The sequence below is a fragment of the Solanum verrucosum genome, unplaced genomic scaffold (genome assembly GCF_900185275.1).
Source record: "Solanum verrucosum unplaced genomic scaffold, falcon-dt-bn FXZP01001148.1, whole genome shotgun sequence".
In the NCBI taxonomy this organism is placed as follows: Eukaryota; Viridiplantae; Streptophyta; class Magnoliopsida; order Solanales; family Solanaceae; genus Solanum; species Solanum verrucosum.
Window position 1 is genome coordinate 251,566 of NW_026020650.1, and position 20,417 is coordinate 271,982.

At 34.9% G+C, this 20,417-nt stretch overlaps 1 protein-coding gene across 1 annotated transcript; it reads left to right on the plus strand.

Annotated features, from left to right (window-relative positions):
- Positions 1-2,401: 2,401 nt before the first annotated feature.
- On the plus strand, positions 2,402-13,496 carry LOC125812129 (vesicle-associated protein 1-2-like). The gene is made up of 8 exons (XM_049491619.1): positions 2,402-2,638; positions 2,762-2,832; positions 2,913-2,994; positions 3,192-3,307; positions 3,400-3,561; positions 3,668-3,709; positions 11,700-11,777; positions 13,159-13,496. Exons 1-8 carry the CDS (start codon positions 2,584-2,586, stop codon positions 13,267-13,269), a joined length of 717 nt encoding a protein of 238 aa, XP_049347576.1. The 5' UTR covers positions 2,402-2,583; the 3' UTR covers positions 13,270-13,496.
- The last annotated feature ends 6,921 nt before the right edge of the window (positions 13,497-20,417 follow it).

The following is a 20,417-nucleotide window of genomic DNA, read 5'->3' on the forward strand; positions in this document are numbered from 1 at the left end:
GTAGAACTGGGAGGGGTTTGGGTTTGGAGTCAACTTTGTTTTTATTCCTTTTTTGGATGTGTTTGAAAATATGTAGTCTATTTTACTTTATTTCTTTATATGGCGTTGGTGCACTTATTATTTATACTAATAAGAAAAAAATATATTGATAAATTAGAAATCCTCATCATGATAAATTTTCTTGGCATAAAACCCCTAAGCTTAGTGTATTTTATTCAGAATCCCTTAAATTATTAGTAATTTTAATTACCTCTCTGCTATTTGATAATCTTTACCCTATAAGATATTGTCCTAAGAGTGTGAAATGCACTCGCATGTCACGTAGAGTTTTTGATTTTTAGAAATAATTTTACATTTTTTTTACATTCATGTTCATCATTTTGGGGAGACTAGAAGTGTGATGTGGGGGGGGGGGGGGGGGGGGAGTAGAAGAGGCATGAGTAGGGTTTGGAAAAAACTTTACTTTTATTCTTATTTTGGATGTATTAGAAATTATATTGTCTGTTTTACTTGATTTCTTTATGTGGCACTATGCATATCACGACCCAAAAATGGACACGATGACACTTGTCTAATCCCACCAAGACAAGTCAGCCTCAATCCAAAGAAATAAAAGAAAATCGAAAAGAGAAAATAAGAACAAGATAAAAATGGAAAAATTATTCATTTTATTAACACCCCAAAATCTGGTTGACACGTGTTCAAGTCACTGATTACATAAAGTGCGGATTGAAAGATAATTACAAGTCTTAATGTCTTTGTTTCTCAAATAGAACAAAACATAACATAAAGAAAAAAGAGGGTCCATCGGGATGACAAACACTACCTCTCAATAGTCCTTTGAAAAGCCTCAGAAATAGGAGATAAGAACAATCACACAGTACTGAGCTCGGAACATATACAAGTGTAGAAGCAAGGAGTGAGTACCAACCAACACGGTACTCAACAAGCAATCTAACAAACTAGCTAGAAATTGAATACTCCTTTCATCCCAACCGAACCTCCTCAAACTACAACCTGCATAGAAATCAACCCAACCTAATAGTTTCACAATACACAACTCACAAGGCTTAACCACACAGTTCAATAACCACAGTTCAACAATCAAAACATATCAAGTAAGTCAATCTCAGGTAACAAGTAGATCAATCACAAGTGCAAGTAGATCAATCATAAGTTTCAAAATGTATCAAATCACAATAGTCAACTCTTTCCGGAACCATTTCCTTTCAACACAATATCACTAGTCGTAACCATTTTCCATCGGCGAAGAATTAAAATGAATTGAAACTCTCCAGATTGGCGTCAGAAGTAGGGTTTCTTCACTACCTAGGGTGACGCACCATCGTCAGGACAAAAATTAGCAGCACGTTGCAAGCTGATTTAATATGGTAGGGTCGATGTTTTTTTCACATAGATTGAAGCAGGCTCGAGGAGGAGTAACCGATGAAGCTCGTGAAAGCTTCTCTTCCCATTTCTTGGTATAACTGACCATATGCCCAAAAAGCGAAGGGACTATTTGTATTTTGTGAATTGGCTAGAGCGTGGGGTGTTAGAAGAAAATGACATGTGGTGGAATGATCTAGGGAAAGTGAGGAGTTTTCAAGGATAACCTCTTGAAGGATCATCCTCGGAAGCACAAGAAATTAAAGGACCTAATTGAGAACACGCAAAGGATGCACAAACAAAAGAGAAAAGAATCATGTCCCCATGATGTGGACAAAGAGACAAAAAGGAGAGATACGCAAGTGTCGCCTTACAAATTCCCTGTGCATGGTAGGGATATTGATGACCCCACTAATGGTATCACCACATGACCTGCAACCATTGATCGATCGAGTTGAGCTTTCTTATTGGTTGATGCCCCACGCTTGTAACCTATATTTAATTTATTTCACTAATTTATAAAGACATTATGCTTGAGCTCCAAATTTATTTTACTTACTAAGCATTTATCCTTAAAGCATTTTGACTCTCAAACATTATCAAAGCTAGGACCTACATCTCCCGATTCAGTGTTGCCAACAAATCTCACAATATTAAACTGCTAATAATCGAACCTAACAAGTTGATAATTGAACCTTCAATTTTTTACTTGTTTTACTTGCCTTTTATTTACTAATCTTACAATATTAAACTATTAATAATAAAATCTAACGAGTTAAACTAAGACGCAAACTTAATCTCATACAAATTTAACTATACTAGATCTTTGTAATAATTTTTTAAACTTATCTTTCTCAAAAGTCAAAGTAGTCGTGAACTCAAAACAATTTATGCAAACTTGTAAACATAAGAGTTGATTGAAGAGTTGGTCACACCAAACAAGAAAAGACTTGCCGCATTTAAACGCAGCTAACATAAAACACAGACAAACGACAGCGTTATCACGTGTTTGCTTATTGGCACCCCATCACTCACACTCTCTCTCCAACTTGTTTCTCCCCAAAATTTCGAAAACCCCCCATATCTCTCTCTCTCTCTCTCTTCCTTCTGTATTCGAGATTCTCGCCGTGAAAATCATTCGTTCAGCTTCCGGCACCCGAAAACCGCTTCTCCAGCCGATTACAAGATTGCGTCGGAATGAGTAACGGAGGAGAGCTACTTCAAATCGATCCTGTTGAGCTTCAATTCCCCTGTAACTTTCTCTACTTCGGCAAATGAGATGCTTCTCAGTTTCCATTTTCTTCACTTTTAAGATCCGTGTTAAACTTGCTCTGTTGTTGATTTATTTGTTTTTTCTTTTTGTGCTCATGGATAGTTGAATTGAAAAAGCAGATCTCATGCTCAATGCAGTTGACGAACAAGTCTGATAATTATGTTGCTTTCAAGGTAATTTACTAAATTTGAAGTGTTATTAGCGATTATTTTTTCTTTTTCGAAATTGTGAAGGTTGGAATTTCATTTTTTAGGTGAAGACAACGAATCCGAAGAAGTATTGTGTAAGGCCCAACACTGGAATTGTCATGCCTCATTCTTCCAGCGATGTCAAAGGTCGGATGTTTTGAAATGATTTTGACACTATTTCATTTATATAGAATTTGATGTGGTGTTTTCTCTATCAAGCTTAGGTTTTTGCGATTATTTGAATGTTTTTCCCTCTGTTGTTACTAATATATCATGTAAGTGAATTTGAAAATAACTTTTTGTCATGCATGGAGAGTAATTTTTCTTTACCATTTCTGGTTTAGTTACAATGCAAGCACAGAAAGAGGCTCCACCAGATATGCAATGCAAGGATAAGTTCCTGCTTCAAAGTGTTGTTGCAAGCCCTGGAGCTGCTGCAAAGGACATTACTCCCGAGATGGTAAAAATTTAAGTTGTTGTTAGAATAATTACTGGCAAACTTCCATATTCATCAGAAGTAGCGTGTTTATTAGATGCATTTTTTGGTTTTAGTTCAATAAGGAGTCAGGGAATTATGTGGAGGACTGCAAGTTGAAAGTGGTTTATGTTCCACCTCAACTGCCATCGCCTGTGAGGGAGGGGTCTGAGGAAGGTTCCTCTCCTAGGGCTTCAGTATCTGAAAATGGAGCTGTAAATACATCCGAGTTTAATAATGTGAGTTTTTTCGAAGCCTTATCTTGATGTTATTAAATACAAAATCTCTCCTTTCTGGAGAGCAGAACTGAAGTGAATATAAAATTCCTGGATATTTTGGCTACAGATTTCAAGAGCATATAATGAGCAGCAAGACAACTCGTCGGAGGTAATCTTCATGTCTAAGTACTTGTTTGCTAGTGTTAGAATCAATATTGTTACCATATACGGACTTCAGCCTGAATGAAAAGTTCTGGTATCAGAAACCATAGGGTTTTGTGTATTTGTCTTTCTATGTTTCCTTATTACTTATTACTCCTGCATTCCTTAACCGTGTCTGTTGGTTTAATTATGTGAGGCGTTACTCTTTCTATTTTACTTTGTGCACTCATTGGCAAATGCTGTTCATCTTGATGACTTTATCTTTGTGAACTTAGTTGCTCCGTCGATGCCAATATTTGATCATTACCAATGTATTTTGTTCTATATGTTTCTTTGGCCTTTTGTTGGTGTTGTTTATTCAAAAGGATGGTCCAAGTCGTGTCATTGTTCTACATTCTAGCTAGTAGCTCTTTCTTGCCATCTTGGTCAGTAGGGTAGCCTCTATGCTAATTCGTGATCCATTTAGAGGGACATCCTACTTGAGTCCGGAGCCAAAAAGGTAAGAAAATGTTGCCAGTATTCCAAAACGGCAAACAAATTTTGGAATGAAACCAAAGGGGGAAAGACACAAAAGCGCATGGGACCTTGCGCCTTGCCCTTTGTCCCTTAACAGACGTCAAAAGAAATGATAAAGCCAAGTCGTACGGCCCCACACACCTTATAAGGCGTAGGGGCGTGTTACTCCATTTGTGGACGCCACCCCTTTACTCCATTCTCCCCCCCCCCCCCCCCCCCCCACCATATTGTTTTCCCACCCCTTACTCTTTATATATTCGTTTATCCAATTTGGAAGTTATATAGGTATTAAATGAAAGTTAGGTGTAAAATTGAAAGAGATCAATGTCCAATAATCAACATAAGAAACTTCTCATTAATAAAACTTACTTGCATGCATTCCACTAAACCTAGATGACATCTTTTTTACTTGAAAGAATTGACATGCATTCAAATTTAAATTAATAATTTTTTATAAAAATAAATAAATTTAATTTAACCTTTAATGTAGAAAACTTATATATTAAAAGTATTTGATGTATAACACTATTAATATTTTTTTTTTCACACTTATAATTTAGTGTATATTTTTTTGGCTAATTTTGCTTGCAACTATTTCGATCAGATTATGCATGCATGCATTCCACTTTTTAAAAATTTTGGGAAGAAAAATGTCATAGTTGAATGATCTTTTGAGATATTAACTTCATGCATTAACATAAAATGAAGCCTTATCTTATTAAGAGAAAGAAAATAATAATACTTAAAATTTTTAAAACAAAACAAACTTCTCATTAATGAAATACAAAAATTACAATAGAGGAATACAACATTTTTGTGTTGAACAACTAAAATTAAGTGAGATCATCCAAACCTCTAAATTCGCCTAACAAGAAACCATAATTTTCCACTATTGGAACACCTAATTTGTATGAATATTTGACTTCACTATCCATTGAAGTTATAACTCAAGTACCACGAAAGATACCTTCATTTTTATCATTATTAACATGGTTGTTATTCTCAGCAACAACCATTGATTCAGCCTGTGCTAGACTGCTAGCGTTGTACATTCAAGCTTCTTCACCTTGTAAAAAATTCAGCTTCATCAGCACTAACAAACTTTTCACCCAAATGATTTTCTTGTTAATTGGATGTCTTATCTTAGCAATAAACTTTTCATTACTACTCATTTAACACTTCCCGAATATCATCTAACACAAATAATTATTGATGTAGTTCTCATACTCAAACAATAAAAAAGAAAGTATAGAAGAAAATGAGATAGGAACAGATTGATTGAAGAAATCTTGATAAATGATGAACCTTTAATAAAATACTACCTATGTAAATGATTTAACAACTTAAGAATAAAGGAAGAAGTAAAGAAGAGATGATGAATTTTTCTAACATGTTAGGTGGTTTATATAGAATTGAAGTGTGGATAGAAGGCACATGTACCTTCATTTTGATATATGACAACCATAACACTTTTTTTGATGAAGACAACCGTAACACTTTTTTTGGACAATGTTTAGATATAACACACATTTAATTTGTTAGAATAGGAATATGAACAAGAATAGTATATCGAATCCTACTTGGAATAGGAATAATATATAGAATCCTACTTGAAATAGGAATAGTATATACAATCCTACTTGGAAAAGGAATAGTATATACAATCCTACTTGGAAAAGGATTCTAATATAGTGTCTATAAATAGGATCTCAGTGTAATGATTATTAAATTGTGTATCTACATTATTAGACTAAGATCTTCTTTATAAACAATATATTACAATCTTTTTTCAAGTAGGATTGTATAGACTATTCATATTGCAAGTAGGGTTGTATATGTTATTCCTAATCCAAGTAGGATTGTATGTATTATTCCTATTCCAAGTAGGATTCTATATACTATTTCTATTCCAAGTAGGATTCGATATATTATTCTTGTTTCTATTCCTATTCTAACAAATTTAATATGTTTGTTATATGTAAATACTGTTCGAAAAAAGTGTTATGTTTGTTGGATATCAAAATGATGGTTCATGTGTCTTCTACCCGCACTTCAATTTTATATAAACCACCTAACATGTTAGACATATTTATCATCTATTCCATTATTTTTAAGTTTTGAAATCAACTACATATGTAGTATTTTATTCAAGGTCCATCATTTATCAAGATTTCTTTCATAGTTCCTATTCCATTTTCTCATATACTTTCTTTTTTATTGTTTGAGTATGAAAACTACACCAAATAAATATAACTATTTCTATAACTAGAAGATAAAGATTACCAGAAATTAATAGATATAACCTTTTTAACTAAAAGATATTCTGGATAAAATCATATTTCTAAAACAATCTTATCATTATTTTATTCTAACCAACAAATAATATTAAAATGTTCTTGTGATCTAATTTGGTTGGAGAAAATTTAGCATCGACGAATGAGATTGATTTTTAAAAAGTGTTTAAGTCATAGAATATGGTAGGTGATCCTTCCATTGAATAGGACATTTTTTCAGTTAGCGAACTGAAGATGGCAAATATGTTCAGCAATGGGTACTCTAAGGGGTCGTTTAGTAGAGTGTATAAAAATAATGCCTAATGGAGTGTATTAGCAATGTTTGCGTTAGTAATGCTTGTATTAGTTATGCTTGCATTAGTTATATAGATTATTTCTTATGCATTGTCTGGTTTGGTGTATTAAAAATAACATGCATTGTATAAAAATATTTATTTACATAAATACCCTTCACAACTATGGTGAAAAAGATGTATAGGGAGTTTTGAGGGGCAATTGGGTCTTTAACCATGCTAATGCCTGCATTAATCCCTTTGCATTACTAATACGTAGAAATTCATGGTTTTAGTAATACACTCCCCAATACACAATAGAGTCTTGCATTAGTTATACATAGCATGAAAAAGTGCACCAAACAAGGTATTAGGTACTGCTAATATATAGAGCTAATGCATGTATTATTTTTGCTAATATACTCTTAAAATGAATTGGATCACAATCCACCCATATAAAATATGGGTAAATATGGATTTGGTCAAATATGGTTTGGGTAAAATGGTTGTAATCCACTTTAATCTCCTAAAGCCAAAAAATATTAAATCGAAGTTAAATTGTTAATACCTCAACCCCTACCAGCCCACCCCTATATTATTATTTTTTTAAAATAATTTTTCATACGGAAAAAAGATTTTTTTTTACCCTGTACCCCAACCCCAAAAAAAATTATAAATTATTTTTTTGAAAAAATTGCCAACCGACCCGCCACCACCCCCCAAAAAAAGTATTTATTTTTTAAAAAAAATTCTTTTTGTCAACCCTACCCTCTTCACCCCCCCACCCCCGCAACCCCCACCTCCCCCCACATCCAAACTTTTTTAAAAAAAAAAGCTTCTCTTTTTGAAAATTTTTTTTGCCAATGCTACCCCCGACCCCCACCTCAGGACACCTCCCACCCACACCCAAAAATATTTATAGAAGAATTTTTTTCCCCCCACCCCACCCCAACCCCCAATTTTTTATTTTTTATTTTCAAAAACAAATAGTGCAATTAGGGATTTTTATTATAAGTGAATGATATATGGGTATATATGGATTCTCATGTTTACCCATTTTGTCCATATTTGTATGAGCTTAAATAGGTTGAAGTCCATATTTACCCATTTAAGGAAATATGAGTGATCCATTTAATTTAATATGGAAAAAATGGATTAATTTCCCTTGTATGGGTTGAAATTGCCACCCCTATACCAAACGACCCCTAAGAGTGCAGTGTGATAAATCAAAACTTGTGGTCTGATATCAAATTGATGCCACATCAAAAGGGAATGAGGAGAAATGAGAAAGAGAAGGAAGAGAGAGAGACCCTTCGGGGTGGCCCAGTGGTTTGAGCTTGGGACTTCCATGTTGGAGGTCTCAAGTTCGAAACCCCTTGCCAGCGAAAGCAAAGGGTTTGCCTTCTGGGTCGAGCTCGTCGCACCAGGCTTGCCTAGTGCGGGTTACCTCTCCTATGTGGTTTGCGAGCTATTGCATAGGAGCGGGGGTTTTACCCTGTGCGCACCCAAAGGGTAGCGGCTGCGGGTTTCCCTTGTCATCAAAAGAGAGAGAGAGAGAGAGTAGAGAGGGAGAGATTACAATACAAAATCAATTCATCTTCACTAATCAAGTCTTTCTAATAAAGTCCTCAAGGGTCCTATTTATTGAATAGAAACTTTGAACAATCAGAGCTCCTAAAACAAATGAAACTCATGTGATTAGATGATAAAAGTTAATAAAGCTAATGGATAAAATTATTAGTCAAAGAGCGTAAGAAAAGCTTTTCCTATTTTATTAGTCACCCTCTAATGAGCAAGAAAACGGCCTTGTGATGATTTGAGTTGCTAAGATGAATAGCAAATACAGCTGTCATGAAATTAAGAAGAATGCAAGGAGTTCCAAGACTAATATAACTTGGAAGCTAGAGGAAATGAGTTACTTATGAGTTAATGGACTGGTAAATGGAGAAAATTATGCCTAAAGCTGATATTTTGATCAACTCTACACTCTTTAAATTGAAGGTCTGAATGAACCCTGGTTAGATTGTTGTCCATTTTGGATATGCAATTGTGGAATCGAGGATCAAATAACATAATGAGTTTGATGAATAGTGAATCTTCATGATTCCAATATCATGCTTTTGAAAATAATTAGCTCCCACTGCTTTGCATTTCCAATTATTTTTGGAAAAATCAAATTGACACAAATTAACTGAAAAATTTGATATGTATTTGGTTTGGTGGAAAAAAGAACCAAACTGACATGTATGTATGTATATATTAAAACATTTGTATATTTTCTTTACCTATGTTCAATTCCTTCAAAATACTTGATTTCCCTTTTCTTTCATGTTCACAAACCAAACCAAGATTTATTAAGCTCACGTCTTTTCTGATTTGAGATAGTGTTTTATCGACAATTATTTTGATTAACAAAGCAAATATTGTTTAAGTTTCATATTAAATATTGTATTCTATGTTCAGTTTTAAGGAGTCATTTATTCTTTTACTTATTAAATTTTTGTAGTCATATATTTGTGTAAGATTGTTGTTAGATTATTGAAAGGGTAATGCTTATCACATATTGCAGAAAACATTTCTCACGTAAGAATGTTTCCTTTGATAATTGTTCATCCATTTGTTCAATTCTCTCTAAAGATTTGTTAACTTGTAGGAAATTTTATCTGTAACTCTAAAAGATTGAATTTGTAGTTTAGACTGATATAGTTTGTATGCATTATTTTTAAAAAAGGTAATGGCTCCAATTGAATCATGAACACCAATTGATTCCCTTGTCTAGGAATAGATTTGGTTTTACATTGAGGCTATTATTTTCATCTGTTTTTTTCAAGGTTTTATTAGCCTGACCGGTTTTCCTGATAGTTTAGTCAGCATGCTAACGGGAAAATATATCTGACTTCACATATGCTGTGCCCGTTGCATTTCATAGAAGATTATGACTTAATTTAAGTCTTTGTTTGACAAAACTTCCTGTAAAACACTGTACAGGACATAATTGCCAAAAATACTGAAATATTGTTGTCAGTTGACTAAAGTCTTTACCTCCAAACATTTCAACCTTTGAAATCCCATTTGAATATGTATAATATGGTCATTCCAAATCTGGAATATCAAAGTGATATACTTGAAATCTTGTTCAGTTAAAATTAATATGGTTAGTTCAAATCTTGCATATCAAAGTGATATACTTGAAATCTTGTTCAGTTAAAATTAATATGGTTAGTTCAAATCTTGCATATCAAAGGGACATTATACTGAGGTGGAGCCATGGAGGAACTTTTTAGTTAGGAAGGATGCTAAACCTTTTGAGGTGGATTAGCTGCTATCAATTGCTCCTTGAAAAAGAACCAATAGAGTATCTTTCTTGATTCTCATATAAATATTCTAATAATTGATTGATGAACCTAACATTACTGAAGACTATCCTCAGTCTAGGAATTGTTGTAGGCTCATAGCTTCTTCCTACTATTTTCATTTCCACTTGGTTCATTCTACCCAATCAGTGAAAAGGTTCTTCTGGGGAAGTGTGTTGATTTTAGAATGTCTAAGTTGTTATTAATCTTCTGCAAGTTCCCTTGTGCGTTCACACCAGCTTCTGATCTGTCCCATGTCTTCTTCCTGAGCCACTACTGGTGCATTTCCCACCACTTTATTCATTTTGGGTAAAATTGTTATAAATTATATACTCCCACTTCTCTAAATTATCTGTCTTACTTTCCATTTTAGCTTGTCCCGAAATAGTGTTCTCCGCCTCGAGAAGAATGTTTTTCCTCATAACAGTTTCAAGGTCACATACTGCTTTTCAGCTTTCTTGAGCATCAAACTTAGCCACTCCCATCTCCAAAACAAATAGATACGAAGAAAGAGGGTAACCTTGTTTCAATCCTCTTTGAGACTTAAAAGAAACAAACAGGATCTTCATTAATTAACACTGAGAAGCACACTGTATATAGAAAAGTGTGTATTCATTGAATCCGTCTAGGACCAAAGTTCATCTGCTTCAGGATATCCAAGAGAAAGGGCCAGCTTACATGGTCATAAGTTCTTTCCAAATCAAGTTTGCAGGCAACTCCTGTTTGGCCTTTTCAAGTGCGGATTGATGCATTCATTTGCCACTAATGCAGCATCCACTATTTGTCTACCCTTTATGAAGGCATCCTGACTGCCTGAAACTCACTGGATCTGAAGTCTTCCACAGTACCTTTCTCTTTTGGAATTTCATCATTAAAAGTGGAAGTAAATCTCTTCGGCGAAACTGACTTCTCTATAGAACAATTCCACAGTCCTCCACGAATCATCTTCAACAATATGCCAATACTTCTAGTAAAAATCATGATGGGTTCAGGACTAGTGTTACTGTGATCGTATATCCTAAATGGTCTGTGATTTTAACCTAGCCCACAATTAACGAGTTTTGATGCTATGGGAATGAGTTTTTACTTGGAAAAATGCTATCAATCTTTGAGCGGTCTTAGAAGTTCTTGGGTGGAATCATTTGGTTCAAGGCTGCCATTTATATAGTAAAAAGTTTTACTTGCTTGTAACTATTTGTATAGTGTTTTTTCTTTCGAAATGTAGTTACTGTTTAGTCGTTACAAGTATAGTTTGTGATTACTCTGTTCCAAACACTATTTGGTTGACTTAAATGAATCTTTGATGTATACCTAAGTTAGTTTCTTTGCTTCATCAACTGGTGATTGTTTGTCCCTTCAGGATGTACTTCCAGTATTTCCTACATCACTATTTTCTTGTTACTTATCTTATTGAATACTTGTTTCGTCATAAAGGTGGTCCCAATACTTAAAGTTTGCCAATTTGACCAAACCTTTGATAGGTGTAGTTCTCCATTCTTCCATGTATATTGGCTTATTATGAATGAAGATTGAGGGCTGAGGGTTCTTTGTCTTGTTTGCAGACGAAGGCACTAATTTCGAAGTTGACAGAGGAGAAAATTTCTGTTGTGCAACAAAATAACAAGCTTCAGCAAGAACTGGTAAGGGAGGATCTTATATATGAAATATTCTACGACTTGCTTACTCCCTTCTCAAAAAATTAATGTACTTCTCACCACTACTTACGGGCACATTGACAATTTCAACCAACATGGGTTGTGGTGCACTGGTGGGAGTGCTTCACCCTTAACCAGAGGTCTTGGGTTCGAGCGCTGGGTATGGAGAAAATCCTGTTGGGAGCGCCACCCCCGAATGGGCCCTGCAGAGCGCGATCTGGATTTAGTCGGAGCTCCAATGTGGGCTCCGGACACCGGGTGGGAAACCAAAGAAAAAAACATTGACAATTTCACATGATCATTCATTTCTTTCTAAAAGTTAGAGACGTGGATTGTACTGGAGAAAATTGCTGAACTCAGTTGCACAACGATAAGAAATTTTAAACATAGAACTAATCAGAAAAATAAATAAATACATAACACAAAGGAAGGACATAAACTGCATTTACTGGTTGGTTCGCAAGCAGAGGTTGTCTGGCTTTGGGATTTGGGGATAATACAATTGCTCTGTGAAATGTGCCTCTTCCTGTTAATGTTGTCAGAGTATTGGAAGTATCTAAATAGTTCCAATGGTCAGGTGTGTGCAAAGAAATGATTTGTTGAGGTCAAACACTTTTGCTATCTTCTTGACATTGGTGTCATTTTTCTTGGACAAGCCTCCCGCCTCTTACCTGACTTTTTCCTTGTGAATTCTAACAAGTTGTTCTCTATTGATATCCATTTCTTCCACATGTCATTTCATTGATTGAGGTGGTAGAAAGTGATTAAGGATAGGAAGAAAAAGGGCCATGATTAGCCTGATATGCTTTTGGGTAGAGAAAAGGAGACAATAAAAAATGCAGTGCATTGCTGTTTGCATAGGCAGAATGAACTCAGCAGTCCCACATTCTAGGTTAGGCTTTTAATGGACCTGCTTATATTAGTTTTGTTTATTGAGCAAGTTGTTATCTTCAGTTCTCTTAAGAGATAGAAAGTTATGTCAATCATAGTGTTGATGTCTAGTACTTACGTTATATACATTTGAAAATACAAATCATGACAATAAGTAAGAATGTTCAATTTTTCTACTTGAAACTTATTGCAATGATATCAGTGTAACAGCTCAGCCCACATGTTGTCCACTTTATGCCTAGGCCCCCAGACCTCAAAACACGTCGCTAGGGTCTGACACTTATTTCTTATATATATACCCAACATCTCTCCCTTGTGTCAAACAAAGAAGGGTCAGGCTGGGTTGTGTTTTTGAAGTTTCGAGTTCAACTATTTGCGTTGAAATTAATGGCCTTTGCCTACTCTAGCTCCAAGAAGCTAAAGTATCGCCTTTTGAATTTCGTCTTTAAAACTTGTTGAGCTTTTCCCTATGCAGGAGCTCTTGAGACGGGAACGTAACAGAAGTCGTGGTGGTATCCCAACTGTATATGTTCTGGTCATTGCATTGGTGGGAATCCTTCTGGGCTATCTTCTCAAAAGGATATAATCTTTAGACATGAAAATTGTAGAACCTTAAGTCAATTAGTTGTCTGGTTGACTTAAATATGTACAAGTTAGTTCCATTGGCTTTATAAATGCCTCAATCATCATATGACCAACTGGTTTGACATCCTCTTTTTGGTTAGTTTATTAATCAAGTGTATTTTCTAAGTTAATGAATGCAACCAAGTGTTAGACAATACTGATTAGTCATTGTAGTAGAGTGATCTTATTGGCATGAAGAGTTTCTTGGATTCACTTACAACTATCTTGCTTGGTTACCTTTCATTTTTTTCATCTTGTCTACCTCTGTGTATGGAGAAAATCTTGGTATTACTATTTAAAAAAAAAAAAAAAAAATCAACACTAAGACGTTTGGTAGGGTGTACAAAAATAGTTGTCAATATTGTATATTAGTAATGTTGATATAGTTATGTGGAGTGAATTTACTGGAAAAAATTGAAACGTGAATAGAATGTGGAAAATTCTCTTATGAATGAAAATGGTTGTTATTTTAATCACCACCTTAGAGTAACAATTAAACATGTTGTCGAAAGGGGCCTCTCCCTTTTCTTATAAGAGAAAAATTGAATATAGCATATTGTGTATTATAAGATAAACATAGTTTTTTTTAAATAGAACAAAGAAAACATAGTGTTCATCCCCGTTAGCGATCAATGGTTAAATTTGAGATCAACTTCCACGATTTACCAGCTATCTGGAAAAATGAGTGTCATCCTCTATATCATATCCATATCATATATATTAAGTTTTCTTATATTTTCAAATAATTACGTATTAAGAGTCTCCCACCATATATTGAAGAAGATATACCTAGATATATGTACTTGTGTTACCAGATACACTAAATTCGGGAGAGAGGCGATGAGATAGTCATGTATTCTAGATTCATGTAAATCACACTAGATACATACTAGATAAATGTATCTTTATCTGGGATACCATATACATAGGAGAGTAGCGAGCGAGATGGGAGGAAGACGAACGAGATTCATTATGTATATCTACTTGGATGTAGTTTATCTAAAATAAATTATACCTGATTTTGAACCCATGTATTTTGAGATACATGTATTTGAACGCATCAAAATCTGATAAGATTCTAAATATTACAAACTAAAATATATCCAAATAATTAACTCCTAAAATAGTGAGGTTTCTCTTTTAACTTTTCCAAAAAAATATGCTGGGATTTCTTAATAGCTTGGGAAAGGGGTGTTGACAACATTTTTGTGAAGCTGATAAAAAAGGAATAGTATTTTATATAAATTTATATATTAAACAAAAGTTTAATATTCGTATGATGGTGGCGTTAGTCTTCGACTACTGAAAGATGAAAATGGAAAGATCCAACATATAGTCCCACCAACCCAAATTATATTACATACTCTCTTATCAGGAATTTATTTATTCCATTCATATTAATTTTCGTGATATGCTAGGAATTTGTCTCCAATTTTGACTAGTAGCAAGTAGGGGTGCGTGGACATTCGAATTTAATAGGAATAGTTTGATTTGAATTTTTGATCGAAACTTGTTGAGAATATAATTTAATAATAAAAGTGTGCTTTCTCTAACCGCTTAAGCTTTTAAATGAGATAGTCACACACTTCAACAAAACTACCTTGGACATAAGTTCGAATTAATTAGACTTTTTAAGTTTGATATTGAATTAATCGGTTTAAATATTTTTGAAATTTTCTATTTTGACTTTTGAGCTTTTAAGGCGATACAATTGACAACAAAGTTCACCTAATAGTTTGTTTCTAAGAATGTATAATTTTCTATCGTTAATATGGACTAAAGTCACTAGAGTCAAGAGCCATAGGACGGTTACGGTTTTAATGTCATCACTCATATCCTATTTTGTGTTATTTTCTTTAATAAAACACCTTATATGGTTATATTTTAGTAGGACTGAATAATATTTGAAGCACAATTTAATTATATGTTTGTATGAATACTTTACTGAAAAAACTCAAAAACCTGAGGTTGAAAAATTCAAATTTTATTATTTTGATTTGGTTTATAAATTTAAAAATTCCACACAAATTTTTTTTATTTGGTATTTGAAAATTCGGAACCAATTCGATCCATGTACCCTTAAGTATTGAACACAAATCTTATGGATATGAATGAATATATGATATATATAAAAAAAATTGAATTTTTGAAAATTTTCTAAATTCTATTCCTTAGATTTTTAAAATAGACTAAAAAAAATCAACCAATCAATTATCTGTTGAAGGAAGCTTGAAAACTGATGGAACATGTCGAAGGAACAAGTCCATCGAAGCAGGCTGATGAGTTAGAGTTAGAGTCATAGTAGGACTAGACTACTAAATCCTAAGTTATGTACGACTAAGCTACTGAATATTGTAGGAGTCGACTAGGATAAGGTATTTGACTTGTAATACAATACTACTCATGTAAATAATTGTGTTGCAGTAGGATTCCTAGTATAACTAGAATAGGACTCTTCTCCTATATAAGGAACTTGTAACTCAACATTATAATCATCAATACAATCCTTGATTTCTCCATGCTTACGTGAGAATTCTACATGGTATCAGAGCAATAAGGTTTTTCCGCTCTTTAACGTATTAGATCAAAACCAAAACAACCAAAATATTGAACCGCAATGGCCCCTTCTACCAACGCTCTTTTGACCTCTTCACTTCATCATCTTATTTCGTCCTGCTCCATTAAACTTAAGCCAACGAACTATCTTATATAGAGGACACAAATGTCTTAGTTGATTGAAGTGATGAAATTAACCTACCTCATCACAAAACCACCTAAAGATACATGTTCCACTAGACAAATTATTGAGAAAGCTGTAGCAGGCGAGAAGGGTGCAGAAGACAGTAACGTTGTTGATGACTGGGAGGAGAAGAATATGTTGCTAAGGAGTTGGATCTCAGGAACCTTGACAGAAGAAAACATGTACTTGATCGTAGGCTGCTCAACTGCCAATGAGATGTGGGAATGCTTTGAAGAAGCTTATCTTCAAGCAACAAAAGATAAGGAGTTACAACTCAAACAACAACTGCAAAGTGTGAAGCTAGGAACCAAAACAATTGATGAATATATTAAGGAATTCAAAGGCATATGTGATTGTCTTGCAACCATTCACAAGCCTGTAGATGAAGATAGCAAAGTGATTAATATTGCTAGAGGTCTAGGTCTTAAGTACAAGACCTTCAGGACTGTCATGCTAGGTAAGGCACCATATCCTACTCTTAATCAATTTGTTAATGCTCTCAGGGGTTTTGATATGAGGGAGGATGAAGAAGAAGTGCCTCAACAAAACCATAACATGGCATTCTCTGCCCAAAGAGGCAGGGGAAGAGGAAACTACTCTCAAGAAGAGGAAACAATAATTTCAATTCTAGAGGAAGAGACTTTAAGCCTGCTGGACAAGGAACAAGTTCTTATAACAACAAAAACGGACCAGGTCCTCAGAATAGTCCTTCAAATGGAAGTCATGAGAGGAACAATACTGATGCGTGTCAAATTTGTGGTAGGAATAACCGTACTGCTCTTAAGTGTTTTTACAGGTGGGATTACTCTTACCAAGCCGCAGATGAGCTACCACAAGCATTGGTTGCTACTAATCTACAAAACACTACTGATGACACCTTGTATGTCGACTCAGGAGCAAGTAGCCATATAACACATAACTCAGGTATCTTAACTGATCTTAAATACTACAATGGATCAGATAAAATCATTATTGGGAATGAATCAAAGTTAGACATAACACATGATGGAAACATATCCAGATCAGGTCAAAAGTTAAAAGAAGTTTTTGTAGTCCCTAAGATTAATAAAAAATTACTCTCAGTTAGTAAGCTTGCAAAGGATAATTGCTGCACTCTTGAATTTAATGAAACTAACTTTGTTGTAAAGGACAAGAAGACAAGGACACTGCTTGCCAAGGGAACTAAAAGGAATGGACTCTATGCTTTGGAAGATAACAATCTCTATGTTTTAAGTGTTGCACGCGATTGGAACACGTTAGACAACATGTGGCATACTAGATTAGGACACCCTAGTTTGAAGTCTTTAAAAGTTTTGAATAGTAATAGTTGTATCAATATTAGTAGTTGGAATAAAATGCCTACTGTTTGTTCTAGTTGTCAGTTGGGAAAGAGTTGTAAACTTCCATTTGGTTTGAGAAATAAAATTGAGAAAGAACCTTTATTGAAAATCCATTGTGATTTATGGGGACCTGCTCCTGTCGAATCTTCTCAACATATGAAATATTATGTCGTTTTTGTTGATGATCACACGAGATATACATGGATTTATCCACTGAAAAAGAAATTTGAATTTTTTGAGGTCTTTGTAAAATTCCAGAAAATGGTAGAAAAATAATTTTCTAAAGAGATTAAGATTTTTAGTGTGATGGAGGTGGTGAGTTTATCCTAACAGACTTCATTAAGCATTTGGAAGATTATGACATTGTGAGACATATTTCATGTCCTAACACACCTGAACAAAATAGAGTTGCAGAGAGAAAACATAGGCATATTATGGAGACTGGCTTAACTCTACTTCTTCATGCTAACCTACCTTTGTTTCTATGGGTTGAGGCTTTCCTCACTGTAGTATTCCTCATCAATAGACTGCCTTCATCAGTCCTACAGATGGTGACTCCATTTGTTAAGTTGTATAAGGAACAACTTGATTACAATAGCCTAAAAGTGTTTGGGTGTAGATGTTTTCTATATATCAATGGTAGCAATAAGTTCAGTCCAAAGACCTACCCTTGTGTGTTCATAGGGTACAACAGCTTACACAAAGGATATAGATGCTATCATCCCTCTACAAGAAGGGTTTACATATCCAGACATGTTGTGTTTGATGAAAACACATTACCCTATGTGTCTCCAAAGCAATCTCAGACTAACATTGATGTCTCACCTCATCTTGCTACTTTTGTTGAATATTTCTCTAAACTGCAGGCTCATGATAATTCTGATTCAGAGGAAGTACAAGCTGCTAGTCCACACATTAATAGTGATAATGCTCCTACAACTCATATACTCATTGATAATGAGAGGTATTGACCTCTCAGGCACATGATCAGATGCTGAGGAACAGGTTGAAGGTGATGATCCATACAGTAGTGTTGAAACTCCAGCTACAGATCTGCTAGTAGCAATGAGGAACAAGTCGCACTTATAGGTCCAGCCAATGAGCATCATCAAACAACCACTTTAGTAGATGTACCAGTTGACCATCAACCTGACAATGCTACACTCCAGTCAACTACCTTGGTTGATGTACCAGTTGAGGTACTTTCTGCACCACAAGGGCATCATATGATCACCAGGCACAAGGAGAATGAACATCACTTGTCACTTGTTGCTCGCAGCAGCACAAAAATTGTGAGAGAACTAAATACTACTAAGGAAGCACTAAGATCACCTCATTGGCTTGCAACAATGCAAGAAGAAATTGATGTTTTACATACTAACAAGACATGGATTTTGGTGCCCAAATCTCCTATTATAAACTTGGTTGGCTTAAAATGGGTGTTCAAGACAAAATTGAAAGTTAGTGGGACAGTAGATAGATACAAGACCAGACTTGTAGCAAGGGATTCTCGCAGCTTGAAGGGATAGATTTTGAAGAAACATTTAGTCCTGTGGTTAAAACCACAACTATTAGGGTGGTTCTATCTATTGCTGTTAGTTCAAAGTGGGAAGTTAGACAACTAGATGTCAAAAATGCCTTTCTCCATGGCTTCCTACAAGAGGAGGTGTACATGAGTCAACCTCCTAGTTTTATTGATCCCCAGTACCCTCATCATATGTGTCTACTTAAAAGGGCATTGTATGGTCTTAAACAAGCACCAAGAGCCTGGTTTGATAGATTTAGCATGCATCTCTTACACCTTGGTTTCATTTGTAGTAAGGCTGACCCTTCATTATTTACTTTGCAAACTCACAAAGGAAATTTTTTTCTCTTGTTATATGTGAATGATATTATTGTCACGTGAAGTAATCCATCTCATGTCTCAGAGTTGGTTCTACAACTTGGGAATGAGTTTGCTATGAAAGATCTTGGCTCTTTACACTTCTTTCTAGGAGTTGAGGTGAAGTATATATTTCAAAGGAGGAATTCACTTAAATCAAAGCAAGTATGATGCTAAGCCGCTGGCCAAGATAGAGATGCTTTGGCAAAGGCTGTAACCACTCATTTGGCTCAAAAGCATGGTTTGCATGAAGCTATAGGAAGTCTTGTAGATGCATCCTTGTACAGAATGATAGTAGGGAGCCTTCAATATTTGACCCTCACAAGACATGATATCACTCATGCTGTGAATTTAGCAAGCCAGTTTATGCAAAGCCCAAACATTGAACATCTTCAAGGGGTAAAAAGGATTCTCAGGTACATCAAATGTACTCTACACTTTGGACTCAGAATTATTTCACAATCACCATGTAGGTTGTATGGCTACTCAGATGTTGATTGGGGAGGTTGTACCACAACTAGGAGATCAACTACAGGCTATAACATCTACCTAGGTGCAAATTGTATTTCTTGGACCTCCAAGAAACAGACCACAGTAGCCCAATCGAGTGTTGAAGCTGAGTATAGAGCACTAGCCTCCACTACAGCAGGAATGACTTGGATTTTGTATCTTCTTCATGACCTTGGAGTGTTCTTTCGATCTATTTCTACGTTGTATTGTAATAATATGAGTGCCTTGTACATGACAATTAATACAGTTATGCATGCTAGAACCAAACATGTTGAAATGGACTATCATTTTGTTCGTGAGAAAGTGGCCAGGGGACAACTTCTTACTCAGTTTGTGCAATCTAAGGATCAACTAGTTGATATTCATACCAAAGCCTTAACAAAACAGGTTTTCTCTGGTTTTCACAGCAAGCTAGGAGTTACCCTCCACTCACTAGCTTGAGGGGATGTGTTGAAGGAAGTTTGAAGACTGATGGAACATGTCGAAAGAACAGATCCATCGAAGCAGGCTGATGAGTTAGTTAGAGTCATAATAGGACTAGACTACTAAATTCTAAGTTATGTACAACTAAGCTACTGAATATTGTAGGAGTCGACTAGGATAAGATATTTGACTTGTAATACAATACTACTAATGTA